General features: G+C 49.7%; 11 protein-coding genes across 11 annotated transcripts; 6 read left to right on the top strand and 5 right to left on the bottom strand.

Moving 5' to 3' along the window:
* Positions 1-114: 114 nt before the first annotated feature.
* Positions 115-1,484, bottom strand: hem13 (coproporphyrinogen oxidase; the record flags this gene model as incomplete). The annotated part of the gene is made up of 2 exons (XM_057074448.1): positions 115-1,221; positions 1,275-1,484. The coding sequence occupies 2 exons, from the start codon at positions 1,482-1,484 to the stop codon at positions 115-117; spliced, it is 1,317 nt and encodes a 438-aa protein (XP_056938089.1).
* A 629-nt stretch (positions 1,485-2,113) lies between these two features.
* On the bottom strand, positions 2,114-4,815 carry N7462_002721 (fungal specific transcription factor domain-containing protein; the record flags this gene model as incomplete). The annotated part of the gene is made up of 4 exons (XM_057074447.1): positions 2,114-3,488; positions 3,548-4,296; positions 4,351-4,462; positions 4,685-4,815. The coding sequence occupies 4 exons, from the start codon at positions 4,813-4,815 to the stop codon at positions 2,114-2,116; spliced, it is 2,367 nt and encodes a 788-aa protein (XP_056938088.1).
* A 5,158-nt stretch (positions 4,816-9,973) lies between these two features.
* N7462_002720 (autophagy-related protein 8) lies at positions 9,974-10,463 on the top strand (the record flags this gene model as incomplete). The annotated part of the gene is made up of 2 exons (XM_057074446.1): positions 9,974-10,063; positions 10,173-10,463. The coding sequence occupies 2 exons, from the start codon at positions 9,974-9,976 to the stop codon at positions 10,461-10,463; spliced, it is 381 nt and encodes a 126-aa protein (XP_056938087.1).
* Positions 10,464-11,087: 624 nt separating this feature from the next.
* On the top strand, positions 11,088-12,466 carry N7462_002719 (putative mitochondrial GTP/GDP transporter Ggc1; the record flags this gene model as incomplete). Its single annotated transcript, XM_057074445.1, has 7 exons — positions 11,088-11,238; positions 11,304-11,341; positions 11,401-11,442; positions 11,506-11,619; positions 11,691-11,824; positions 11,891-12,068; positions 12,131-12,466. Coding segments are annotated over 7 exons (993 nt in total), but the record flags the coding sequence as incomplete, so codon positions are not given.
* Positions 12,467-12,908: 442 nt separating this feature from the next.
* On the top strand, positions 12,909-13,244 carry N7462_002718 (uncharacterized protein; the record flags this gene model as incomplete). The annotated part of the gene is made up of 2 exons (XM_057074444.1): positions 12,909-12,931; positions 13,067-13,244. The coding sequence occupies 2 exons, from the start codon at positions 12,909-12,911 to the stop codon at positions 13,242-13,244; spliced, it is 201 nt and encodes a 66-aa protein (XP_056938085.1).
* Positions 13,245-13,869: 625 nt separating this feature from the next.
* On the bottom strand, positions 13,870-15,975 carry hsp70 (molecular chaperone Hsp70; the record flags this gene model as incomplete). The annotated part of the gene is made up of 3 exons (XM_057074443.1): positions 13,870-14,116; positions 14,187-14,506; positions 14,575-15,975. 3 exons carry the CDS (start codon positions 15,973-15,975, stop codon positions 13,870-13,872), a joined length of 1,968 nt encoding a protein of 655 aa, XP_056938084.1.
* Positions 15,976-17,605: 1,630 nt separating this feature from the next.
* On the top strand, positions 17,606-19,984 carry N7462_002716 (OPT family oligopeptide transporter; the record flags this gene model as incomplete). Its single annotated transcript, XM_057074442.1, has 1 exon — positions 17,606-19,984. One exon carries the CDS (start codon positions 17,606-17,608, stop codon positions 19,982-19,984), a length of 2,379 nt encoding a protein of 792 aa, XP_056938083.1.
* A 678-nt stretch (positions 19,985-20,662) lies between these two features.
* Positions 20,663-21,238, top strand: N7462_002715 (histone H2A.Z-specific chaperone CHZ1; the record flags this gene model as incomplete). Its single annotated transcript, XM_057074441.1, has 3 exons — positions 20,663-20,809; positions 20,874-20,886; positions 21,048-21,238. 3 exons carry the CDS (start codon positions 20,663-20,665, stop codon positions 21,236-21,238), a joined length of 351 nt encoding a protein of 116 aa, XP_056938082.1.
* A 723-nt stretch (positions 21,239-21,961) lies between these two features.
* On the top strand, positions 21,962-22,702 carry N7462_002714 (SNARE domain- containing protein; the record flags this gene model as incomplete). Its single annotated transcript, XM_057074440.1, has 4 exons — positions 21,962-21,972; positions 22,063-22,257; positions 22,324-22,417; positions 22,499-22,702. The coding sequence occupies 4 exons, from the start codon at positions 21,962-21,964 to the stop codon at positions 22,700-22,702; spliced, it is 504 nt and encodes a 167-aa protein (XP_056938081.1).
* Positions 22,703-23,516: 814 nt separating this feature from the next.
* On the bottom strand, positions 23,517-24,681 carry N7462_002713 (uncharacterized protein; the record flags this gene model as incomplete). The annotated part of the gene is made up of 2 exons (XM_057074439.1): positions 23,517-24,581; positions 24,649-24,681. The coding sequence occupies 2 exons, from the start codon at positions 24,679-24,681 to the stop codon at positions 23,517-23,519; spliced, it is 1,098 nt and encodes a 365-aa protein (XP_056938080.1).
* A 1,102-nt stretch (positions 24,682-25,783) lies between these two features.
* N7462_002712 (uncharacterized protein) lies at positions 25,784-27,131 on the bottom strand (the record flags this gene model as incomplete). The annotated part of the gene is made up of 2 exons (XM_057074438.1): positions 25,784-26,010; positions 26,072-27,131. The coding sequence occupies 2 exons, from the start codon at positions 27,129-27,131 to the stop codon at positions 25,784-25,786; spliced, it is 1,287 nt and encodes a 428-aa protein (XP_056938079.1).
* Positions 27,132-27,392: the final 261 nt, after the last annotated feature.

Below are 27,392 nucleotides of genomic sequence, written 5' to 3'. Positions count from 1 at the left end.
TTCATGACTAAATGTTGAAACAATGATACAGTATTTTCACCTGAGACATTCAAAAAATCAGGAGCCAATCAATTCAATTGATCCCGTCCCCAGGGTTAAAAATGGCACGTCACCTCAAGCCCATTGCCGGGGGTGCTTCAGCACATCCATAATCTCCTTCTCGCTGGCCTTATCCTCACCCAAGTCGTCCTCATCGATGGGCATAGCCTCGGTCCTGGTGCCCGAGACGGGGTCCATGTAGGCCCAGCTTGCCGTGCGCGGCAGACTCATGAGGATACTCTCAATGCGCGCGTTGGGGGTGCGCAGGCCAAAGCTGGTACCGCGGTCGTAGACAAGATTGAACTCTACGTAGCGGCCACGGCGGAGCTGTTGCCACTGCTTCTGCTCTGGCGTGTAAAGCATATCCTTTCGGCGCTCGAGGATAGGCACGTACGAGGGCAGGAAGGAAGCCAGGCCATCGGAGACAAAGGAGAAGAGGGTTTCCTGCGGGTTTGATGACGATCCGGCGGAAGTTTGTAGGAAGTTGGCGTCGAGATCGTCGAAGAAGATGCCGCCGACACCTCGGCATTCGCCGCGGTGGGGCAGGTAGAAGTACTTGTCGCACCAGGCTTTGAACTTTGGGTAGTACGTGGCGTCGTGGCGATCACAGGTTTCCTTGATAGTCTTGTGGAAATGCTGCGCATCCTCAGGGAAGAGGTAAGACGGGGTTAGATCAGTGCCGCCGCCGAACCACCAATTCTTGTCGCCGTTGATCGGATCCTTTGGATCGGATGTTTCGAAATAGCGGTAGTTAAGATGCACGGTGGGAGCCATTGGGTTGTGAGGGTGGAGGACCAGCGAGAGACCAGCAGCAAAGAAGCTCAGCGAGTCAACATCAGCTCCGACGAAGGACTTGTGGTCTGCGCGCATCTTCTCAATAGCGGGCCGCGGCAGCTCGCCGTAAACCACGGAGACGTTCACACCGGCCTTCTCAAAGACATTTCCATCCTGCAACACGCAGGAGATTCCACCGCCGCCATTGGGACGCGACCATGTATCTGTCTTAAATTGTTTGCCGTCTATCCTGCCAAGCTCTTCGATGATTTTTTGCTGGTGCTCCTTGATGAGCTTCTCCATCCGCAGGCGCATAGGCGAGGACTCGTTGATGTCGGAGGATTTCTTCAAGGCTTCATCTAGTTCAACAATGGAGGGGGAATCGAGGTCAGTGACTTCGCCGGTGGCCTAATTTCAGATTAGAAGATGCGCGTTGCAAGTCCGGGGAATATTATGCCTACCATTGAGTAGATGATCGCGCCTATGAACGGCACACCAATTGCGAGCCGCAGGTATGGCCGCCACACTGTGAACTGCGGCTTCTGACGAGGGGCCTGCTCAGTAGCATAGTGACGAAACGAAGAACCTGCATTGCCACCAGCTGCCCGGGCGCTGCGAGCAGGCAGCTGGCCCAGTGACTTGCGCAGAGGCATGAATGATCGCGAAGCCATTTTGGCGGGAAATGACAGAGGACTGGGATTGAAAAAACAATCAAAGCGACAGGGATCAGATCAATTTAGGGCACTCTGGCAAATAAGAAGCAATTGTACAAAATAGATGTCCGAGAGCCCCGCGGGAAATCATCGTGATCATGAAACCCGGTGGTACGACAATCAGACAATCCGCAGGTCTGTTTGCACTATTTGCATTTTCTGGGGTGCGCCCGGGATGGACGAGGGTGAGATAAGCACCCGGTTAGCCCGAGGTTTAGTTGTTGGCCGCGATTGGTCCATTCAGCTCTATGGTTCAGTTCTATTGCTTAATTCTTGTCTCAAGTCGAGGCTGTAGCGGGTCTTTGCAGATTTTGCTCAAAAGTTTCAGGTTTTTTGATATAGTCATCTTTATTTTCTGATCAACACATAGGCATCACTGAAATCGTGACGCTCTACAGGCACATCCAGAGGGTTTCGAAGAAGGCCAGTTATGCAAATCTAAATCTTCTTGTGAAGAATATGCTAAAGCGCTATTGAATGAAATGATGTTTGAGTAAATGGCTGAGGACTCAACAAGTAAGTAAGAATATGCGTGTACGTTTTCTTTTCATCTTGTTGGCCGATAATGGAGATATCCCTTGCCGAGATCATGTGGGTTCTCTGGTCTCCTCATCCGAAGATTGGAAGAAAGACCGGATCAAATCTTCGTTAAGAGGAGCATTGGGGAAGTATGAGTCATGAGAAAGTTCGGTATGATGAAGCGGGGCCCACATCAGATCTGGTGTGGGAAGGTTGAAATAGCTGGTCCAGATATCTGCTTCTGGCGTTGGACGGGAGACAAATGGATTCATGTCCTCTAACTGTAAACTGAAATAGTCACTGGAAGTAGAGGTTGTAGCACGACTGGATGGAGCGGGTAATCGGTTCGTAGTCTCGGCTGTAGCGGGACCTTGTTGGTATGGTTCGAAGGGGATGTCGTTGGTAGTATACTTCATGCCACTGGCGAGCTTTCGAAAGCTGGAATCACAGAGTTGCCACGCCCGTCGCGAGCCCATACTGCGCTCTGACATTGCATAGAACCAGCGAATGGACTTTTTCGCCAATCGAACGAACTTTTTCTCCTCTTCCGGCATGTGTACGCTGCCAAAAGACAGCTCAAGCAGGATGACAGTGGCGGCCTGCATGAGATAGCGGAGAACACACCACCACGGACAGATCTGGTAAAGTTGGAGAATATCGGGCTCATCTGGAACGAGATCAAGCATGCGTGAAGCAGAGTCTAAAGTAATCACGGCCATCATATGGCTGAAGCTTTGTGAGGAGTTGTTTTGGCGCGCATCCCGTCGACAAAGACAAGGGCGACCAAGAGTGATCCGGGCACTGTAATAATGGAAGGCCAAGATCAATTTACAGCGACGTTGGTCCGGGCTCTCGTCTGTTTCATCTTGAGTAAAGTCGAGTGCCGTTGGGAGGCTCGATTTCCAGTCATCGATCCGAGATCTCAAATCATCAAGCCGTGCTTCAATGTCGGACCACGGAAGCACGACGCAATTTGTTGAATAAACTTTGTTGACAATTTCTTGGGTTATTATTGTCAGGTCACAGTGATAGAGATAGCAGAGTCCGAAGTTAGACGGGATCTTCTGCAACCATCTTTGATCTCGTGGTCGAGATTTGTGAATGTCGTCCTTGCTGGTTGTTCGTCGGAGCCATGAACTCGACATAACATTATTGATCAATTCATCCCGCAAAGAGGCATTGTTGAGTACTTCAATGGCTGTCGGGTCTTCTTGTAGCTGCTCTTCTTCAAATGGAAGCGGTAACGGTGTGGCATAACCTCCATCAAGTGTGTAAATGGCTCTTCCAGTCATGATGCCCAGCATATGCTCGAAGGAGTACAGACACCACCAAACTCTATAACGAGCTTCTTTCGAAATGTTAGGGGTTATGGAGCTGTTGTTCTTCAAATTAATACCAAGAGTGATGGCAGAACGCACAGCTAAAGCCGATATCCTCCATGCCCTGTTCAAACCATTAGGGTTGATTCCAGATCGAAAGAAGAAAGTGCCCAAGATACGGACCTGTTGATTTGGTCCGACGAAAGCAGGTAAAATGCAGTCAGGCTCTCTACTTGGACTTGTTGGAGATCCGGATGACTGAATAAGACTTCGCCGTTCAGACTGAGAAGTCTGGCTCGGGTCAGGTATACCAGATGATCGTTGCGGTCTCCGCGCCACGGAGCATTGATGAGATGAGCGTGTTTGGCCGCAATAGCAAAGATGGTATTCAAGATCGCGAGCCATTTGTCGCCGGGGCGAGGGGCAGAAGGTCGAGAAAAACTGTCGAAAAAGGTTTGGTATTGAGCGCGGAAGAGTGGTTTACTGATGATGGGGAAGAAGGGGTGCACGGTGTCTAGGTAGTCGTTGAAGAGCCGGTCGGCGAGGTGTCGCGGAGGCATGTCATATAGTTGGACCGGTTCCGATACCGAAATGTCGAGATCGTCCAGGTGGTAATTCAGGGCATGAAGGGAGAATCCATCCCGTCCTTCGCCCGCTTCGTCTTGGTTAGGTTCAAGAGTGCCGGCATGACCGCGAGCTCGTTGCTCGGCCTCTCTTTGAACTCGTTGCATCCATGAGATTTCTGAGCTTTTACCCATAAATCCTGTTGCCCGAGTGTGTTCAGTGCGGTTCAGATCCTCCTCCACTCGATCAATTGCTTCCAGAGACCCAATAGATGACAAGGGGGACGCTTCATCAACTTCTATCTCATTCCGAGGAGTAGATAGCATGGAACGAGAATTGTCGACGAATTCATCGCCCAGCAGACCATGCTTTCATCATCGCGAAGTCAGTCGTGCAACTGCATGGCAACAAGCGGGACGTACCTTGTCCAGAAGGCTTTTGATCCAGTCCGCCGAGCGAGACTCGGCAGCATTTCGGAGGTCGTTGATGAGGTTCTCATACTCCTGGACTTCCGCCGTGAGCTTGTCCACATCCCTATGGGAGCCGAACCAACTAGTCAACATTGCCCAGCATTTCCAACAGCTTCAAAAATAATAATAAAAATAAAAAAAGAGCGCATATCGAATAAGAAGGCGTACTTTTTCATCTTTTCCCTCCATCCAACGGGGTAGTGACAGTTTACTCTCAATTCACGACATTGGCGGCAAACTGGCGTGTCCCCGCTGCATTTCGTTTTGCGCTGTCTACACGACTCACAGGCCCGAGGCACTCGTCGATTGTAGCGGGGTGCATTCCCTGGAGGTTGACGAGGAATCGCAACTTTTGCATTTGATGCCGTCTGAGCATCGCTCAACGCGGGGGTTGAGTGGGTGGCCCTTGATCCCCATGTTGATGGCGAGTCCACGGTGGAGGGCTGGATTGGCGTTGCAGGGGCACTATGCGGCTCCGACGGCTTCATCGGGACTTCATTCTGAGAGGTCGGCCCCTCCCCCGATGGATTATATAGTTGTTCTGATGGCCTCCTGCCTGTCATGAAAGCGACTCTGGTAAACAGGACAGAGGAATTACTAGACTACGAAGGTGCTGAGCATTATCACGAGTTGCCAGTGCGACACTTTTGCTTCGGTTTGAGATGCCGCCAATGACAGGCCGGTATTTGTAGATGTGTAGAATGGTGGGGATTCGAGCCCTAAGCAACAAGAAAATTACATTTTTTTCCCCAGGAAAGACTACTTCAGAACGCAACGCTCAAGAGCCATCGCGCTTAGAAATTATAAACCTTGAGAGAAAAGAAAGAAGCTCAATTAGATTTCTGGGCTAGTTCAGTAGCCAGAAATGCCGAATGGGGAGAATTTCGTACTTTTTTCATTCTCGATCGGTCGACATGACCGGCATAGCTGAGCGGAATTGGACACTTACAGTAGGAATTGCAGCAAGGGAGGGTGACAGCGGAAAATCTCGCTAGGAGGACTTCGAGAAGGAAACCCCCCTTTTCTTCGTTCGGTTCAAGATCTGGGAGCCTTCGGCCCCCCGTCGCTGGCCATAGCTTGTCGTTTGACTCCACTCTATCGCCGTCCTCGGAGGAAGCGAGTGGCAGCGTTCGTGGCCTCTCGCGTGGTGCCGTTTCTTCTGTTGGATTAATCTATACGGAGGACGGCTTTGACGAACGAGAGCCCCAATTCCGGATTCCGAAATGATCGGCGCTCGTGTTTTTTTTGGGTTTTTTTTTCTTTGATTTGAAATCCAATAGGGCATCGAGAGTAACAACAGACCAAAAAAATCGAATGGGTGGTGAAAAAAAATAGGTAGAGCGGGAGAGGGATCCAGAAAATCGTTCTGGCATCCGACGGGAATACCCGTTACTTAGTGCTGATTGGTGGGTTGGCAGCCCAGAAAAGATCGCGTTCAGATGCCTGATTGGCGGAAAGTGAGGTACAGAACCAACAGTTGTTGATATCGAAAAGTTCGAATTACGAGAGGATCGCGAGTCGGGATTGATCGGCTGGCGAAAAAAACAAATATATACTTTATTGCAGGCAAGTGGGACACGAGCGGAGTGTACGAAAGAACTGGCGGTGAAATTCGGGTCGCGAGGCCGATGCCAGTCTGGAGGGTTCCCCAGCCTCAGTCAAATTTACACTATCGTAATAGAATCAGCAAGGGAAATATAGATCACTCGATATCTCAAAAAAAGAAATTCCGATGAGTATAGTCTAACATTTCACGCCTTGAACTGCGAGAAAGATTTAAGTTCAACCTTGCTCAATGTACGGATTTATGGGGCAATATCAATTTCACGGTTTTCGGTAGCTTCCACGGATCGCTGTGAACGAAAGCGAATGAAGAAGAGACTTCATGAAATAGTAATTTGAAATGTTAATTCGTGTATGTACTTCACTTAGTTCGTTGAGAGTTCAGTTTCTGTCACGCACTAGGAGGGATGATAGCATAGACTCGAAGATCTCGGAGGAAATCTTTCGAATTGAATTCGTTTTCTCCAACCAATTCGATCAACATGGGTCTAACATCCGAATCGCAGGACAATGACCGACAGCTCCTGGTCGAAGTGATACTAAATAATCTCCCGTGTCATTTGTATATGTGTCTACTTGGCTATTGATATGGTTTGCTGATTCAAAAGTCCTGCGGGAGCTGATGACATACGATGGCGCACGACCGTATCGCTACAAAAGCTGTGCACCAAGCCCGGATAGTTTGAATATGTGTGAGTTCCTAATAAAGGGAAAGAAAAAAAATTTTTGGGTTCTGTTAGAGCTACTAGAGACTTGTTATGACAGAATACCTGTTAGGGTCACGGGGTTTGACAAGCCTCCACGAATGCCCATGCCCACACGAGACCTTGGCGAAGCTATTTCGGTTGACTCAGTGAAGCAAGCAAGCGAAAACAGGTCAGCTGCTAGGGTTGTGCTAATAAATGTTGGGGCTAGTGCTTTAGAGAGATCGCAAGCCCTGCGTGCTAACACGTCTTGACCCACAAAACCTGGTCGCCGCACCGATAGTACCTCGTCTATGGAGAGACAGGAACGCATTGACCCATTGATTACGGACACTCTTGTCACACTTTTGGAGTCCCGGGAAGGTCAGCTTGTGGAGAAACGCAGCCCTCCACCACGACGTTCCGGCTTCGGATATCGAACAGTGCCAAGATCTCATCACACCCTCCTATCTAGCATATGCGTGCTGGAAGAGACACATATTTGCCCTAAGCCCCATCGTTCGGCACTACATAGAATGTCTATGAATGTAGAGTTTTGGTGATTTCCGCTCAAAAACAAAGCATTAACTCGTCCGATGATACGCCGTCACAACGCGCAGATTTGGAAGTTTTTCCAAGTTCACCAGACGACACGATTGTGTTGTATGATTTTAAAACCATGAGACCCATTACATCCAGTCATGTTTTCCGCTCAAAACCTCCGATCCCGACACTATTCCTCTTCCCTCATTTGAATACTAGAAATCAAAAGGATTTTCCATCGCCTCTCTGCCCTTTGAGGGTAGGCCGAGTGGAATGTCAATTATGACAGTGCTAGCAATAATATCAGTGACAGTGACACTTTGACTGAGCTCTTTAGTGATGATAGTGCTGCAATATTCGAATTTAGCTCTGACGATGAGTTGGTTATAGTGAAGTCTACATAGTAATGGAGGAATCGAAATCGATAAGAACGGATCTGGGATAGACAAAATCATCCTAGGACTGAATATATTATTTCTTGCTTTTGATATTTTTCCGAGTAATTTTTCCGATCTTGACTGGGAAATTCATGGGTTATCCTATAAAGCTCATCATAGCATACACATTCTAAGGGAATAAGTTTTTGAAAAAAAAATAAAAGACTATGAAGGTTTAATAACAGCAAAACCATCTCTTTTCTGCTCTTGGGTTGATGAGCAAGCTAACACAATAATTCCTGTCAAATCAAAAACGCTTACAAAGGGAATAATGCAAGCGATTCCTCAATTAGAAACACTTGGGTTATTCATTTTCCTAGGGGCTATCGGACCAGTTTCCTCATGAAGAGTAGAGAGAGAGGAGATATTTTGGTACAATTTCACATCCCAGGAAGGGAATGTCTTCGCGGTATTTATACTTGTTTCAAATTTCTGGCCCAATGCCATGTTTTTGCTCAGTTATTATTCCTCTGCAAACTCCAAGGAAGAAAACTATCAAGTTTTGAATGATTCCTTGTGTCCCCATCTTGATGCATCGCAAACGTTCTGTAATTAAGCTGAAGGTTTTGCTACCTGTTGACGTGACCGGCCGAGAGAGTGCGGAAGCGCAATACCCTAGTGACGTTGATGAGCTCAGAGAGTGGATGACAGATAATACCGCCCCATGTCATTGTTTTGAACCAAGAGTTTGACTTCACAGACTCAGAAGACAACAAATAGCGGGAATGTCTGTGCTCTCTAGAGCACAAGAGATGCATGTGCAGAAAAATTTCTAAGATGGCTGTGGATATTCAACAACCTTAACTACCGGTCAGTACGCTGCTGCAACCACAATACTGCTTCAAACAAGACTATTCTAGCATTGGTTACAGCGGCATCATCAAGACCAAAGGCCTGAGGTTCTGAGACGGTACAGGCAAAATATTCAAGTGACCGACTTGAATTCGGGGTATATGTGGGGCGTGATTCAATCTCCACAACTGTATCAATCGAGAGACGTCTTATTCCAATGGCTGTGATGAACACACCTATTGGGCCTTTGATATGGTGATACTGACTAAATTATTCCTACAGAAAAACTACCGCTGGAGAGATTTTTGAAGGGAATATCTGGGACGGTGTCACCACTGTGATGGGGGACTACGAGGGCAGCATCTTCAACTCCCCCGATATGTTGATCAATGAGATCAATGAGCAGTGTAGGTGGGCTCTCAACCGACGATAGAAAATGACATATTGTCTTGGATTTTGGAACTCTGATGGCTTATACTGGTGCTTTGTTCTCTTGCAACTTCTCGGAAATGACTATTGCTCTGGTCAGCTCGGTAAGCGAGGCACAGTCTGATATCCTAAGTAATGCAGGTGCAGGTAATTTTTGATTTCTTGTGAGAAAAAAAAAAAGAAAAAAAGAAAACTTTGGAGGTGAGCTTGCTTAGGAAAGTTATGGAATGGAATCCGTTGTCGAATATATCGAACTTCCGCTTTTCTTTATCTCATCAATATTGGCCTTGAAGATATACCTACGGAATTGGAAAATAGCGAAATAAATATAGATAATAGCTACTTCAATACTTGGAATATGAAACACGAGAGAGTATGGTGTACAAGCGTAACATGTATTGGGTAAGTGCCTTGGAATATGGAGGTATAATAGGCCGTCGTCGAGTAGAGCTCCGAAGACGCCCCAAACAGTCAACATCTACCTGATTTTTCAGGCTTACATAGCAGCTCAGAGGTTGAAAATTACGAGTGATAAGGGTTGTGGAAAACTGTTTTGGGGGAACTCCGGTGTGGCTCTTGTTAGGGAGAAACAATAGCATAACGATGATAATGATCTTCGATCCTCGGCCTGTTCTGGCACTAAACTAGATCTGGGCCGACTGTTAGGTTGTAAGTGGATAATCCGATTGGAAACATTTCTCTTGACCAGATCTAAGCTCTCAAATGCACCAAAATTATCTTACCATTTCTTTGGACACTATATCAAAGTCAATACTTTCAGTCCCTTTAAGGAAAGGGAAGTAGTCAAGTGGTGCATCAACGGCGATGCTGTTGAGATGCAAGTGACCCTTCACGTGAGTCGGGCGCGTGACTCACCGCCCCGTGTGATGGTATCCTTACGGTAACGTCAGCGGGGGCTGCCCTTTTTGTCATCGACAGGCATCCGTTTCCCCCTCTCCTTCACACTTCACCTCCTCCATCGTTCCTCTCAGAAACCCAGCTTCATCTCGAGGCTGTCTCCACGCAACTGTCTCTACACACTAGAACTCTTTCCGACTCAGGCTCTCTTGAGTCCCTTTGTCTCATCGCTCCACACCCGACCCGCTTTACGTTATCAGCTTATCAACCATGCGCTCCAAGTTCAAGGACGAGCACCCCTTCGAGAAGCGAAAGGCGGAAGCTGAACGCATTCGTCAGAAGTATGCGGACCGCATCCCAGTAAGTATCTATTCGATGTGATCTGAATTTCCATCGCTGGTGGTTTCCGGTGCTACGAGTCCCAACCGCCTTCACCGCCTCTTTCGGTAGCTAACGGATTCAATCATAGGTTATCTGCGAGAAGGTCGAGAAGTCGGACATCGCCACCATCGACAAGAAGAAGTACCTTGTCCCGGCCGACTTGACTGTGGGCCAGTTTGTCTATGTAATTCGCAAACGTATCAAGCTCTCCCCAGAGAAGGCGATTTTCATCTTCGTCGATGAGGTTCTGCCGCCCACGGCCGCCCTGATGAGCAGCATCTACGAAGAGCACAAGGACGAGGATGGCTTTCTGTACATCACGTATGTGCCTGTTTCCCTTCCTCTGTATATTCACCCACCAGTGAGCAGACCATATTGACCTAACGGAATGTTTAGATACTCCGGCGAGAACACATTCGGTGACCTGTAGAAGGTCATACGCCTTACCTATTTGATTTGCCCTACCTCCTGGTCCTCGGCTCCCTGCGTTCACCTATGACGGATGACCGATGTTAATATATCCAGTTGGCTTTGGTGGATACGATGGGTTCAATCTGGAGATGTCCTATTTGTCTTTTCTGGTCTTGCGGCGTTAATTCGGTGTTGCACACATTTGATATTCCATCTTTGCTAGGCTGCTTAAAGCCTGCTAGCTTTTTTTTACATTGATGAAATGAAATGAAAACTCCAGGGCTGATGTCCCACTTTTGATACATCCGTTATGGTCCTTTTCTAAGTCACTGTAGGGCGCCGTGTGAGGCCAATGCCCGTCCCTTTTAATGGATCAGTCGGGCTCGATATGGAATACATCGCTAAAACTCAGATGATGCCCTGGTTAAATGAAGGATAATGGCGAGAGTGATGCACTTTCGTCTTATCGCGGTGACCCGATCTCCATAGTCCCAGAAATTGGATGGTCCCATGAGTTGCTTGGCGGCTTCTCCGACTCCGGATCCCTTTCGGGACTAGCGTCGCACCCGAATCGCTCCGATAAAATTTACAGGCACATGTTCCTCGTTCCTGGGGGCTCCCTTCACTGGTTCATTCTCTCAACCCTCACACAAGATGTCCCCGCGCTATTGTCCAAGCCGGCGCTGGTGCCGCCTCCAAGGATGTCAAGAAGGAGTCTGCGACTGCCCGTCTCCTCGGCTCCGGTAAGAAAAAGTCCCCAAAATAGGCGACTCATGAGTGTGGATTGCTAACATTGTTGATTCCGTAGGTTGTGCTGGTATCGCCGAGCTGATGGTCTTCCATCCTGTACGATTCAATTGCCTTGAGAGCCAATTTATGCTGGCACTGACACAACCCCTTGATAGGTTGACACCACGGCCAAGCGATTGATGAGCAACCAGACTCGGGTGAGAATGCACTGGTTTTGCGCATGGGCATCGAGAAATGATTGCTAATCAGGGTCTTGCTAGATCTCCTCGGCCACCGAGTTCAACAAGGTCGTCTTCAAGGAGTACGCCAATGCTACCGCCGGCCGCAAGTTCACCTCCCTTTTCCCCGGTCTGGGCTATGCCGCTGGTTACAAGGTTTGTGCTTCCGACACAAGAAGAGAATTTGCTTGTGCGAGGGGACCGGCCACTGACTCCTGAATAAATAGGTCCTTCAGCGTATCTACAAGTATGGCGGTCAGCCTTTCGCGCGCGACTACCTGGCCCTGCATCACGGCTCCGACTTCGACAATGCTTTCGGAAAGGGAACTGGCAAGGCCATCATGCACGCTACTGCGGGCAGGTAAGAAACTCTTCCCTGAATAAAGATGAAGTCAATGCGATATTGGTGGCTGACTTTCTACGATAGTGTGATTGGTATTGGTGAGATCGTCCTACTGCCTCTGGACGTCCTAAAGATTAAGCGTCAGACAAACCCGGAGGCCTTCCGTGGCCGTGGTCTGTTCAAGATCATCTCCGATGAGGGTATGGGTCTTTACCGCGGTGCCGGCTGGACCGCTGCTCGTAACGCCCCTGGCTCCTTCGCTGTAAGTTCCTGTTTTGACTTTCATGTCTTTTTTACACCTGGATTCTGACTCATAATCCAAAGCTCTTCGGTGGCTCTGCTTTCGCCAAGGAGTACATTTACAGCCTGAAGGACTACAACTCGGCCACCTGGTCCCAGAACTTCGTCGCCTCCGTCTGCGGTGCTAGCGCTTCTCTGATCGTCTCCGCCCCCTTGGATGTCATCAAGACCCGTATCCAGAACCGCAACTTCGAGAACCCCGAGTCCGGTTTCCGGATTGTATCGAACATGCTCAAGAACGAGGGATTCCCCAGCTTCTTCAAGGGTCTGACTCCTAAGCTGCTGATGACCGGTCCCAAGCTCGTTTTCAGCTTCTGGCTGGCACAGACTTTGATTCCTGCCTTCGGCCAGGTTGTATAAAGAAAGAGAGGCTACATACTTGACAGGTTTTTTAGCCGCGGCGTTTTTCGACACTCCCCCATTTTTGTTAATTTCTTCTTTCCCGGGTTCTTGCGGGCTTTTCTAGCTCCCCTCCGTTGGACCGCTTGTGTATTTTCCCCCCCCCCCCCCCCCCCCCCATAGATACGGTTTATTCTGCGACGAGGTCTAGCTTACAGTCAAGAAATAAAAAATTCTCCATCTCTATTACCACCAAGTATCACTCACTCTTATTTGGGTAATAATTCTTTTAGATTCTGTATCTTGAACACCCAACTAACCCCTCTGCTTTTCCGGGAAGGCCGTAGGGACATATATCTCAACATGATAGCCTCACGTGACTGGATAGCTTCATCTCCCAACGTCGAACTCCCGCCCATCATATCCACCCACGTTTCACGCAACCAAACCAAACAAGGTGACAATGACTGTCTATCTTCTCTCCCGGTATGTCATAATCTACACAGACTAGAATATCCAACATCCTACCCCCCTCCTTTGGCAACCCCGGCTCCCCTCCCCCAAAGTATCTTCCTCCGGAATACCGATACACCCATTGCTAACCCACCTCCCACAAACTAGAGTGGGCGATCCCATCTTTGCACTCGGCATTGGCGTCGCTGCCGCATTCTCCCGCATCCGTCGTGACCAGATCGAGCAAAACCCGGACAAGGCATCGGAAATCGGGTACGGCACAGTCGTGCAGCTGGGCCAGCGACGGCTGCAGCGGTGGTGGAACGGAGATTTCAAGGACCTCTAAGCACCTAATAGCGATGTAAAAACTATGGCGCTAGTGTGGGTGTGCCTGGAATCTGGGGTCGCATTTGAGGTGTGAGCTTGGGGAGCGGCGGCACATATAATCATGGATTTGGTTGGATGGGCAGGTGTTTTCTGGGGTTTGGAGTTTGTGTTCCTTTATTGCGTTCGATATCTTGATTATTGCTTTTTCACGCTCTGGTTGTGAGCTTGTTGGTTGCTCCTGCCTTGCTGTGCTAAGATCCATGGTGACTGGATGTTTTACTGTGTGCTATCACGTTTGTTAGAGAGACGGGCAAGCTTCTCGGGATCCAGTACATTTAGGACTTGTCAAGTTGTTGTACATCCAGTGGCAACCGCTTGTGGTAATCTCAGATTTGAGTTAAATTTTGACCTTGTTGAATATATATATTCGACATAAGATCAAGATTTTGGGGAACAAGTATTGTCACAGTCAAAAAACTTCAATGTCGATTGAAGAGCAAGGCAAAGGGAGTTTGTTGAGGACTACGATGTATTCTGCAAAAGTTCCTACATTTTGGATTACAGAGTGGAAGACATGAATTAAAGGAATTTAAATTCGCTAGGACTTTTTTTTACCCAGCCGAGATAACCTTGGATCTATGCAATCATGCGCAAAAAGAAAACTCGATATCCCATAAGTTCGTAAAACAAGACGTGAAAGGAAAAGGACTTAAAGCCAGGCGGCGGGCATCATAAAATCGAAAAAGAAAAGAGCTCAGGGCGAGACGTTTAGTCAAGCTCCTCGGGCTTCTCCTCGACCTCATCAGCGGAGCGGGCACCGCCGGCACCGGGGGCAGCGCCACCGGGGGAGCGGCACCACCGTAGGCAGCGGAGATGATGGGGTTGGCAATACTGCAAGAGAAAAAAATGTTAGTATCATGTTATCTCACGTGGGGATCAATTAAGAATAGATGAAACATACCCCTCAAGCTCCTTCTGCTGGCTCTCGTACTCGTCCTTCTCGGCAGTCTGGTTGTTGTCGAGCCAAGAGATGACCTCGTTGATCTTGTCCTCAACCTTCTTCTTGTCGTCCTCGGAGATCTGGAGCTTGCCCTCGGAGAGAGTGTTCTTGAGGGAGTAAGCGTAGGACTCGAGACCGTTCTTGGCCTGGATACGGCCAGCCTCAGCCTCATCCTCGGCCTTGTACTTCTCGGCCTCAGCAAGCATGCGCTCAATCTCCTCCTTGGAGAGACGGCCCTTGTCGTTGGTGATGGTGATCTTGTTGGACTTGCCAGTGCCCTTCTCGATGGCAGAGACGTTCATGATACCGTTGGCATCAAGATCGAAAGTGACCTCAATCTGAGGAACACCACGGGGGGCGGGGGAATGCCAGTGAGCTCGAACTTGCCGAGCAGGTTGTTGTCCTTGGTGCGAGCACGCTCACCCTCGAAGACCTGGATCAGGACACCGGGCTGGTTGTCGGAGTAGGTAGAGAAGGTCTCGGACTTCTTGGTAGGGATGGTGGTGTTACGCTTGATCAGAGGAGTCATGACACCACCAGCGGTCTCGATACCGAGAGACAGAGGGGCAACATCGAGCAGCAGAATCTCGTTGGTGGACTTGGAGGAAGTGTCACCGGACAGGATAGCGGCCTGGACGGCAGCACCGTAAGCAACGGCCTCATCGGGGTTGATGGACTTGTTGGGGTCCTTGTTGAAGTAATCGGAAACGAGCTTCTGGATCTTGGGGATACGGGTAGAACCACCGACGAGGACAATCTCGTGGACGGAGGACTTGTCAATCTTGGCATCACGGAGGACACGCTCGACGGGGTCCATGGTGGAGCGGAAGAGGTCCTGGCAGAGCTCCTCGAAGCGGGCACGGGTGATGGAGGTGTAGAAATCGATGCCCTCGAAGAGAGAGTCGATCTCGATGGAGGTCTGGGCGGCGGAAGAGAGGGTACGCTTGGCACGCTCGCAAGCAGTGCGGAGACGGCGGAGGGCACGAGCGTTGGTGGTCAGGTCCTTCTTGTGCTTACGCTTGAACTCGTTGACGAAGTGGTTGACGAGACGGTTGTCGAAGTCCTCACCACCAAGGTGAGTGTCACCGGCAGTGGACTTGACCTCGAAGATACCCTCCTCGATGGTCAGGAGGGACACATCGAAGGTACCACCACCCAGATCGAAGATCAGGACGTTGCGCTCACCCTCGGTCTTCTTGTCGAGACCGTAGGCAATGGCAGCAGCAGTGGGCTCGTTGATGATACGCAGGACGTTGAGGCCAGCAATGAGACCGGCATCCTTGGTAGCCTGACGCTGAGAGTCGTTGAAGTAGGCGGGGACAGTGATGACAGCGTTGTTAACGGTGCCACCGAGATAGGCCTCGGCGGTCTCACGCATCTTGACGAGGATCATGGCGGAAACCTCCTCGGGAGTGAACTGCTTGGCCTCACCCTTGAACTCAACCTCAATGACGGGCTTGGTGGCCTTGGAGATGACCTTGAAGGGCCAGTGCTTCATATCGGCCTGGACCTCAGCATCCTCAAAACGACGACCGATGAGACGCTTGGCATCAAAAACGGTGTTGTGGGGGTTCATGGCAACCTGGTTTTTGGCGGCATCACCGATCAGACGCTCGGTGTCGGTGAAGGCAACGAACGAGGGGGTAGTGCGGTTACCCTGGTCGTTGGCAATGATTTCAATGCGGTCATCACGGAACACACCCACACAGGAGTAGGTGGTACCCAGATCGATACCGACAGCGGGGGCCATTGTGAATGTGTGTGAGAGTATAAGGTAGGAGGGAGAAGTCGTTAAAAAAGGAAATTCGTGAGGAAATCAGATAGTGTACAGGAGGAAGGGGGATATGAGGAGGTTTAGATGAGAGTAGTGAAAGAGAAAAAAAGGATGGGAGGGTGTGGGCAGCGAAATCCTGCTATATAGTGAGCGGTGTATTGCTCAGAAGCTTCTAGCAGGGGAGCTTCCATGGGCATCCATCGGGTTCCATTGCCTTCGATGCCCCAGCAACAGCGCCTGCCACAGCCCTCATGGGCCTACTGGTGGCTTCCAGATGGGTCGAGTGGAGCCGGGTGACTACGACAAAGCTCTGTACCATTCCCCTAACTGCCAGAGAGTTGGCAATTGCCATCGTTTGCCTTTGTTGATGCTGCTTTCTATTGAATTTTTTTTTTGGCGGGGCAAAGTATGATGTAATCATGGTGGGATGAGGGCCTGACCGACTGTGACGGGTGTGACTACAGACACTGTATGGAGTGGGTTTTGTGACGTGAGCATTCCTCTTATCAAGGGGGAAAACGGGGTGGAGAGGGGTGCGGCTGATTGGTACTGGTACGGTCACGGACTTGGAGAGCGTCATGATGAATTCATGCACTCCACCCCAAAATCACTCGGGCAACAACGGCTTGGGAGGAGGGATGGGTCACATGATCTGATATCTTATGCCTTATGAAGGTGGCAAAAATTTAATGCCATGCTTTCAAGGCGTTAAGGCACTAAGGCTAGAATATCCGTTTCGCCTTGTTGCCTTGTCGCCTTATGCGCATTATGCCCCGCCGCAGTATCCAGCCTGAGTCAAGCCTAGATAACAATTCCTTCGAACCCTTATCGTTCAAACGAGCCTCGTGGGTACTGTATTGAAAGCTTGCCATTGCCTATACTCCAGAATTCATACTCTATCTCCCATCGTGTATCATCCATAACCCTCATTCCCTGTTCAAGTGTCCTCTCTGCGACATGGTCTAGAGCACAAGTCCGCAGGAGCCAAAGGAAAGAAAGCCAACAAGGGATTGCCACCAAGAGGATCGATTCCCACTCCCTCTGTGGACTAACTAGATTGCTTGGCCTCTGGCAACTAGGAATTCTTCCAATGGAAACTGGACTTTCTGAGTTTATATTAATAACAGCTCCGGGCCTTCAGGGCAAAAGGGCCGGGGACGCTAACCCTGCTTGGCGCGCCCTGATAACGCCATCCGCGCTATGCTTAAATCGCCCCGAAATTGTATCTTCCTTCCTAAGCTTCGCAAGCTTTTGGACCGGCCAATGTAACATCTCCAAAGGTAAAACCCCGAGACCCCCCGCTTTGAAGGCCCTGGAAGAGATCCTATTGGCTCCTCCTTAATGCGCCTGATGCCCGGTGTATGGGCGGTTCGTGGTTTCCTCGGTCAATTCGCAGAATCGGAGAATGGTGCTGATAAGCTGGCATCGCACGCCATGAGAAATAACCCAAATAAAGAAATTAAAAAAAAAAAAAAAATATTCAGAAGAACTCATCCCCTCTTAAAACAAGGGATGACCCCGCGCGGGGACTGGTAGAACTTCGTAAATCTGAGCTCTCCCTTTCCCGCTCATTCACCCGGTTGGTTTCTGTGGTGTCTGACCAAGGATGTCACTCCTGGGTGTACTCAAGCGACGGCACCAAGTCGAACAGTCAACGACGATCGTCACGAGCGATCATGCGGATCCTGTAGAGGTGTCCTCGCTTTCTTCTCCCTCGGAGACGAACCAGACCACCGGCGCCGACGAGGAAAAGATCAAGGCCCAAACAGAGACCTTCGCGATTGAACAAGAAAGTCATGAAAACCCTGAAATTGCCGCACTGCCATTGCAGGTGCGCCAGCTGATCAATCTCACCGACGATCCCACCTTGCCCACCATCACCTTCCGCTATTTTGTGCTGGCGGCCCTTTTCGTGATCCCGGGAGCGTTCCTGTCACAGATGAGCTACTTCCGAACAACCCAAGCGCCGTACTCCGTCTTCTTCGTCCAAATTGCCTGTCACTATGCCGGTCACTTTCTAGCCAGAACACTTCCGGCCTGGAACATTCGAGTGCCGGGAACTACCTGGGGGTTCAGCCTCAACCCAGGACCCTGGAGCATCAAGGAACATGTATTGGTGACTGTGACAGCTGCATCGGGGGCGACCTATAATCTCGGCTATGCCCCGATTGTCCTGGCGGAACTCTGGTATGGGGAGAGGATCAACCCGGCCGTGGCGATATTCTTCATGCTGGCCATCGTGTGGACCGGATATGCTTTTGCTGCACTCGCGCGAAACATCCTGCTGCCCGATCCGGAGTATATCTGGCCGCAGGCCTTGATGCAGACCACCCTATTCGAAACCTTCCGGAGGACCGATACTTCCTCGGCGCTCGCCCGTCGTCAGATGAAGGTCTTCTTCTTTGCTCTTTTGGGTATGACTTTGTGGCAATTTCTGCCAGAGTATGTCTTTCCTTTCACCTCCTCCCTAGCCTTCCTGTGCTGGGTTGCCCCACGGAACCCAGTAGCTAACTTCATCGGCTCGGGGCTGGGCGGTATGGGCTTCCTCAATCTCTCGCTAGATTGGTCCAACATCAATTGGAACGGGTCTTCGATCATGCTGACTCCCTGGTGGACGCAAGTGCTCTTGTTTCTGGCCTTTGCTTTCAATTGCTGGGTTCTCCTTCCTGCGGCGAAATGGGGAAAGCTAGGGAGCTACAAGCATGGCCTCATGTCCAACAGCCTTTTTCAGGCCAATGGCACAAGCTACCCGGTCACCAAAGTAATGACCTCCACTTACCACCTCAACGAAACTGCATATGAAGAGTATGGCCCCATGTATATGGGGTTACAGAACGTGTGGGCAACTTTTTTTGACTATGCCAAGCTGCCGGCGGCGATCACTTGGATCGCAACGTTTGGCTTCACGCAGGTGCGACAGAATTTTATCAAAATTTTCGAGAGTCGCAAGTCTGCCAAGGCTGCAGCAGGACAGAGTATTCACCATCAGTATCACGATCGCCTTAATGTCATCCAAAGACAATACAAAGAGATTCCTCTCTGGTGGTATTTGGTGCTCTTCTTGGCGGCATTCATTATTCTGATCACAACTATCGCATGTGGATATCTCTTTATCCCGATCTGGACCTTATTCGTGGCTCTCGCAAGCGCCGCGATTTTCGTTATTCCTTTCGCTTGGCTGTATGCTATCTCGAACTACCAACTTGAGACCGGCTCCTTCAACGAGCTGATGTATGGCTACATGGTACACACCAAAGCTGGTTCCGGTCATCAGCATCCATGTGGCCCTTCGGTGTACGGCTCAATTGCCGGAGATGCCTGGTATCGCGCGCAGTACATGTTGCAAGATCAAAAGATCGGACATTACATGCATATTCCGCCCCGGGCGATTTTCTTCTCCCAGATCTTTGGCGTCTGCATGGGCGTGCCCATCAACTATGCCGTTATCCGCTGGATTATGGATACTAAAGGCGACTATCTAACCGGCAAGAAGTCAGACCCACTCAACCAGTGGACTGGTCAGAAGTTACAGACTTCCAACACAATGGGTGTCCAGTATGCAATCCTCGGCCCAAAGAGGCTCTTTGCTGAGGCCGAGATGAGCCCGCTGCCCTGGTCGTTCCTAGTCGGCGCAGTCATTCCGCCAGTTCTATTTGTTCTGCATCGATTCTTCCCGAAGTTGCGGATCGATCTATGGAACGTCAGTATTTTCTTCGGCGGCCTGGCCATGTTCTACGGTAATGTTAGCACCGGTTACACGTCCGCGATTATCGGTGGGTATATCGTGATGTACTGGGCATATCGACGTCATTTCGAAGTATGGAAGCGTTACAATTACTTAGTTGCGGCTGCTTTTGATGCGGGATTCAACTTGAATATGTTGCTCATCTTTTTCTTCTTCGGAGCTGGCAAACAGATCTCAATGCCAAATTGGTGGGGAAACAATGCCGATTCGGTTGAGCGGTGCTTTGCGCTGGACAGCTGAAGATTCTCGGTATTGATTATTCTTGGTAGACCTCGGATCTCGCTAGTATGGACAGGTCTTCATAAAAAATGTCTGGCTAGTCTTAATGTTCAACTTGGATGAAATCTCTCTGCTCGGCCAACCGAAGTGATCCCACACCTCAATCTCTCATACTTTCCCAGTAAAAGAGTAATAATTTAGACATCCGATAAGTTATCTTCTGTCTGATCGCTACTGTTTCGTACCATTGATCTCTGCCGAGGCAGCTTGGGGAGTTTCTTCTCCTATCCAAAAATACCAGAACTCACCTAGATACTGTTTCATAATGTAGAAGTTATGTCCACAGTTCAGTCCAGGGGAGTAATTGAAGAAAACATTTGAAACACCCTTTCTAGGCTGACCCCTTGAGTGGTTCTATTGTTGCGCTTATGCATGTGCATCGACCGCATGAATCCCGTCCAGATCTAGGCAAACATCGATGCCTCAGGGCTCGACCCGTCACGGGGTCTCCACCGCCCGAGGGCGAATCACATCACGGGGGCTCGGCGTCCCTTACTGTTGCAGGTTGTTTTGGTTGGAGAGCTACACCTTGCCTCGCAGACCGTCTCTTCCAAATCTTCCTTTCCTCTCTCACTCTCCTCCAATCCCACCCCCCTTCCTCCGCCACAACACCCCAACACACTCTCACACATATTCACCATGGGTGACTACGCGACTACCAACGACCCCGCCGCCAATGCTCCCGATGCCGCTTTCGCGGAGAAGGGCAAGGGCAAAGCCCAGGACCCCACCCACGATCTGAGCATGGATGAGGATGAAAGCGACTCGGAGAGCGAGGCTGAGATGGTATTGAAAGCCTCAATTTTCACCCACCCTTCAAGATTGAAAGCTAATTCCTCCACATTTATAGGCTGACAACAACGGTGCGTTACCCCTCATCGCGAGGATTCCTTGTCCTCCTCTGACCCTCGCGACTGCTTGTGGTGCCGGCATAGAAAGCTCCATCTCTAATTGATCTGATAATCACAAATCCGATCCTTACAGTCCAACCTTTCCAACCAATACTAATCTGGTTCTGTGACAGACGATGACGAGGACGGTGACAACCTCGAGCCCATCTCTGAGGACAACATCATCTCAGGCGGTCGCCGCACACGCGGCAAGAACATTAACTGGGAAGATGTACGAATCCAGAATCAGGATGAGATGGAGGATGACGAGGACGATGATGAGGACTACCAAGCCGCCGAGGACGACAACCAGATGCGCGATTAAACGGCTGGTTATAACGACAAAGCTCTGAAGATACGGAAATGGCTTTGGACACTCGGCGCTACCGGTTGATGGGAGGTTCTCTGCCCTGTCTTTCGAGCCCATACGCTCTGGTTCGAGGACGCCAAAACTAGGGCAAGATGATGACGATGAACCAACGAAACTCGCTTCCCAATTTTTTTTTCTCCTTTCATATTTGAATCTATGTCAAATCCATCCACTTGCTTCTTCAAAGTATGACCGTGCGCGCGGGCTGTATTGAGTTCTGTAACAATCGCTAGTTGTAGACTTCTGGATATTATTGCTTAGGAGGTATAGGGTGGGTTGCGCCGATGCGCCAGAAGACGCGGAGCGCGCGACCAGCTGCGCCTTTTTGCGCGCAAACCCAGTCCTGATGAACACTTGGTTCAAAATACGTAATAATCGCTTGCGCCAAAGCGAACAAGTTCCTTCTCCCAGAGTCTAAGCACTGGCGATTGTAAACATAGGCTGGTCCCATCACGTGCAACTGCCTCGGGAAGCGGACATACGCTTTGGCCACCTGGTGGTTTTGGCCTCCGCAAGCATCCAAGAGAGCCAACCACGCAAATATCGTGGAAATCTTGGAATTTCAGCATCGCGCAATGTTTTTACACTGCTCTTGAACAGATCCCGAGATTACTTTTTGATTGACGCGCCTCTCAGTCAACCGCGGTTCGTCCTTGAACCGCTTTACCTACGACTGTCATGGCTTCACGGTATCGTCTTCTGATCTCCTTTTCTTGGTGGCCTGCCTCCGGCCAAATCAATTCGAATTATTCCTAGATTAACATTATATTACAATATAGATTTCCACGCCAGCGTGATGCTCGTGCTGGATCGTCCCTTTTCGACTCATACGGTGGTGACTCTCGCCCGGCCAGCAGGTCGCCTGCTCCGGCCGGCGGATACGGATATGGAGGGTACTCCGGCCCAGCTGGCAATAGTTATGGCAATGGCAGTGCTGGAGGGGTGAATTACCGGAGCGCGACTCCCGATAAGAAGTATGTTTAAGAGCAGCGCGACGTGTTGAGCTCTTTTGTCGTGACTGAATTTAACATCCACCTTAGGGGCCATTACTCGGATGCTGTTCTGTCGTCTCTTGAATCTCAGAACGACACAGAGGTGGAAGGGATTACTGCCAAAGTAAAGATGCTCAAGGATGTAAGCTTCTTTCATGCTACGAACACCACATAAACCGTATTATCTCAAAGAGCCCGCCGACTCACCCAAGATTCTTTCTAGATCACCCTTGCAATCGGCGACGAAATCAGAGATACCACACACCTTGAGAATCTGGAGAGTTCCTTTGAAAACACTCGTGTCCGAATCAGAGGAAACATGAACCGCATGCTTCGCATGGCTGAGCGCACCGGCGTCGGCTGGAGGGTGTGGCTTGGATTCTTTTTCGCGGTATTCCTTTTATTCTTCTACGTGTGGCTCTTTTAATTGGCAGAGCAACACTATACCCTATACCTCTTGGTACACTCTGAAGCGTCGTCCTCAATCTCCTCTTCTTTATTTCTACCTTCGAAGTCGAGCGAGGTCCATCTCCCTCTGGCTTCGCCTTCGCGTTTTGGGCGCACATACATACAAGTTTTCTAGTAAGAGCATGGCTTTTCTGGCTACGGTGTCATGGCGTTTTTCTTTGGAAACCTTTGGTTGCAATTTGTTTCTCTCTTTTTATTATTCATCTTTCATACAATGTCGAATACCTCTTCGTCTTTGTGGATCATAGCTGCCATGTTTCGCCTATCCCAAATTGACTGGAGATTTGACTTGGTGGCCTTCGTGGATGTATAAGTACATGAATCACCGTGAACTTTAATCAATAGGTAGCGCGGGCCTATGCCAAGTGCTCGCGCCGGATAGAATATCGTGCTTTTCGACTCTTTTACATCTTGAAGCGGTTTTGGGATTATTCTATAAATATTAGACCTTTGCAGTGCCCATCGTCCACCCCGATCCATACTTTAAACGCCTACAGTAGACATCTGATAAAGTGACTGCTCATAGAGCGCAGCGCATGAGTGGCTCTTCTCTTGCAGCAGGATTCGAATTGGTCAAAAATAAAGAGTGAACGACATGCAGTATACTCTCCATCGCCATGAGTATCTTGCATATTATGTTAAACCCTAAACGCCATTTAATACATGCCACCAATCCACGTATGCCCCTGAGACGCCTGTAATCAAATGCAAACTCTTCGTGTAGTAGTGATCCGCATCTTCTTTCATAGTAGGAACTTGGAGTATGTTCAACCTCAATTGAGGCTATCTCGTGGAGCACCAACTCGTCGAGGATATTGTCGACCAAAACCACTTCGTCGACTGCTTTGGCTTGTAATTGAGGCACGAAGATCATCTTCTTCGAACATCATACTACTCGAATCAAAGGCATCCCCGCCGCCGCTCCATCGTTGGAGGAACCGGCGCTGAGCTTCAGTCTCACGCTCGCGTCGAAGTAGAGGTGGCGGTAGTCCGCCACGACTGTTAGGCGTGCTGGTTCTGAAGTTCTCCGTGAAGCGTGTTCGCATAACCTCATCATCATCGTCGTCGTCCAGTTCCTCCTCAGTATCTGTATGCTGCCACTCTTCTTCTTGCTCGGATCCATCTTCTGCAGCCTCGGGGATATCTCCGTCCAGGTCACGGCTCATGCCCTCCGTCATGCCGTCTCCGTCCTCGGCTTCGGGAATGTCTGCATCGAGATCAGGATGATTATCAAAGTCCCCGTCCTCGTACAACCCTTCCTCGTCGAAATCATCGTCCGCATAACCCTCGGGGATGTCATCGTCTAGATCCCGCTCCATATACCCCTCCTCGTCCCCAATATCATCCCCCTCCAGCCCCTCCTCCCCTTCCTCAATAAGCCCTTCGCCTTCAACATCCACGTCCGCGTCCGGAATGTCATCGTCCAAATCCCGTTCCATGCCCTCTTCCTCCTCGCCCTCGCCCTGGGCCATTCCCAGATCATCATCCATCATGCCTTCCGTATCGACAGCGCCCATCTCCGCCGCCGCCGCAGCCAGCGCCTCTTCTCGCTCCGCTTCCTCTTCTTTCATCCCAAGCATGGTCTTCGCGCACCCGGCCGGCCGGATCCAGGAATAGCCGAACATGGCGATGTTCTGTTTCCGCGCACTCAGCGCGCGTTCCTCGGCGAGGAGAGAGGCGAGGCTATTTGCTGGGGAGCGAGAGGGCATAAAGGCGCGCTGAGTGGCGGCGTTGGGGCCATTGCGGCGGGAGGGTTGGTTCAAGGCTGCATCGGGGCCGGGCTGTTGCGGCGTTGAGGATCGGTATGATTCGGCGCTTCCGAACCAAAGCTCGTGGGACTGTATGTATCTGTTAGAGGATGTTCGATGCGACGATTGGGAGGAGCGTGGCTGAGCTGGGACTCACGTCGCGAGGGGTGAGGAATGGAAGGGATAACATTGTGGTGCTGGGCGACTAGAATAGCAGCACAGTTGGTGACAGTTTATGTAGGGAGTCAGGTGGTGAGATGGTCTCCTGACTACCTCTTCACTCCTGGTTATGGAACTGCGACCGAGCTCGAGTATGCATGTATGTGTTTGTTGCGGCACTGACACGGAACGGGCAATCAAGTGCAGCTATAGCTGTAAAGGTCTGTTCGCAGTGCGCAAGGATGCGGCCTATTTACCAAAGAGCTTGGGAACCGAGTGGCGCAATATGTTGGGTGTCAAGTCAAGGAATTCGACGACGACAGTCCTCGGCGGAGCTGCAGCGGAAAGAAAAGTCGTGGCTCCACAAACCAAAACACGGCCTGGCCGCGATTGCGGGGGGGGGATTTGGAGACCAAGTTCGGAGCAAGTTTATTCAAAACAAGCATTATAAGGCCCAAAATACTATGAAAGGGGCCACAGTTCTTTTTTTCACATCTCAGAAGTTTCTATGATTGCCACAGACCTGCTATTTACAACTTTTACTCCGACAAGAAGCGCCTGTCTGATGAATATCACCGTCGCAAAGCTTCCTAAGGAAATCCGCCATGTGCAAATCACTCAACAAAAGCAATTCCCTTTAAAACCCGATTGATGATGTCAAAACGAGTGGAAGGGGCAGAGTGACAGGAAATGAAAGAAATGAATAAATGGATAATTTGTTGTTAAATCTTAGGGCTTCTTTTTTCTCCCCGGTTGATCTCTGTTGTGATTGTCTCGTTTCTCGATTCCTCCACTGAGGCCGTACTAGCCAGTCTGGATCTTTTCTGACGCCAGGCCATACCTTTGGTTTGTAAAACATAAAGCAATGGCATAGAGACAAGGGCAAGGGCTGAAAAAAAGACAAAACACCAGCCAGGGTGAAGTTTTGCGACAAGTATATCCAATAGAGCAAGCATGCCCGCAGACATCTCACATCGAACAAAATTACTTGCTGCCTGGGCTGTGGAGGGACAGTCAGGATGAAGGTCAACGAGAAGGGTGCTCATAGATGTGAAAACGGTCTGTATTGTAAGCCCGATGAAGAACTGGAGAACAAGAGGCACCGCCATATGCTTTGTAACCGTTAGAAATGCTCAAGAGGGAGATATTTTTCCGTGATGGTGAGTGGTACTCACTGCCTGGTATTGAAGAGACCAGCCATAACCAATTATCAACAGGCAACATACAAGAAGAAAGTAATTGATAATTCGTAGGCGAGCTTCTTCAACTGGAAAAGATGTCAGATCATGATCTTTCGACTTATCCACCTGGATGTTGTATCTAGAGGCCGTGGATCGATATTCAATATCAAGAAGTTTACCTAGAGGTTAAAAATTCAGTAAAAATAAAAACGGATGACATATAATAGATTCTGTACTCACCAGTGGCAAAGGCGCTTATCGCACATCCTACGCCGAAGGGCAGATATGTCAAGCCCGAAACCAAGCCTGAGGTGTGGTATATTTGCCCAAACAGGCTCGATAAAGATGCTTGAATGCACGTGTATATAGTGTAGTACACCCCGACAGAGCCAACGACAATTGCAGTACTTGGGTGGGTAAGAATAGAAAGGGTGGTCCATGGCTTAGGAATCGGACAAGATCTTGCTTTCGAAGTAGGTGATGGACGCTCGGTCGTTAATTTCGAGGGAGTTAGACATGGGAAGAAGACTCGATTGATCCCCGTTGGGGCTATGTTGCCATTTCCAACAACATGCCTAGACGTCTCCGGCAAGAAAAGAAGAATCGCAGCAAGACAACAGGGTGAGATTGCGGCAAGAAACCAAAAGATTGATCTCCAGCCCCATCTTTGGAGCAGAAGTCCGCTGATTACGGGGCCAACGCTTGGTGGCGTATTAAGAATAAAGGATATGAGTCCCGAATATCCTCCCCGCTCAGCAGGAGTGAATAAATCTCCCAAAACACCATACGTGACAGAATATGAACCTGAAATACCCGCACTCTGAACCATTCTCAAGAAGAAAAGCAGACCAAACGAGGATTGCAAAGCTAGACCGACATTAGCCGCGACATAGACCGCCAGTGTCACGATGAATACCGGTCTTCGACCCATGGTATCAGCAGCATTGCCAACAAGAGATGGGAAAATACCCGACATAATTAAGTAGGCCGTTACGGTCAAGTTCACCCTTTCGGTAGTAATGTGTAAGTCCGAGGCAATAGAAGGAATTGCCGGGAAGTAGATAAAACTACTCAGGGAGGAGAACCAGCCGGCAAAGGCAACAAGAGTGATAATCCATCTTTTCTGTGTGGTGGTGAACGCGGAGTAGGGCAAGGGCTCGTCTGAAGCTATCATCACTTGTCCGCGTTCGTCTGCATCCGAAGTCTCTAGGTCACGATGGGGTGAGCCAAGCCCAGTATCGTGATCATTATCTTGACCGGTTACTGATTTGTGTCGTAAACTCAGGAGTTTCAACCCCATGATTCTCCAGAAATCTCGTCCAAAGACTGGCTGAACTGGTGGTGTATTTTCATAGACCTAACTTGCCGCGGGGTATTGCAGGTTGTCCGTTCGGCGCGATCTCAGGGATATGTCGATCAGATATGGGGCAGAAAATAGGCGCTAGCCCGATATTGCAATATGGTCCTGGTCTATACCGTCACACTCTTAGAACAGGACGGAGCTGCCGATAATTCTAAGCGCCGTTGGAGGAAATGTCCACAGAAAATATTTTGATCTGGC

The sequence above is a fragment of the Penicillium macrosclerotiorum genome, assembly GCF_028827735.1.
Source record: "Penicillium macrosclerotiorum strain IBT 26536 chromosome Unknown utg000002l_segment0_segment0, whole genome shotgun sequence".
NCBI classification, from domain to species: Eukaryota; Fungi; Ascomycota; class Eurotiomycetes; order Eurotiales; family Aspergillaceae; genus Penicillium; species Penicillium macrosclerotiorum.
Note: the sequence above shows the minus strand (reverse complement) of the source record. Positions and strands in the feature narration are given on the sequence as shown.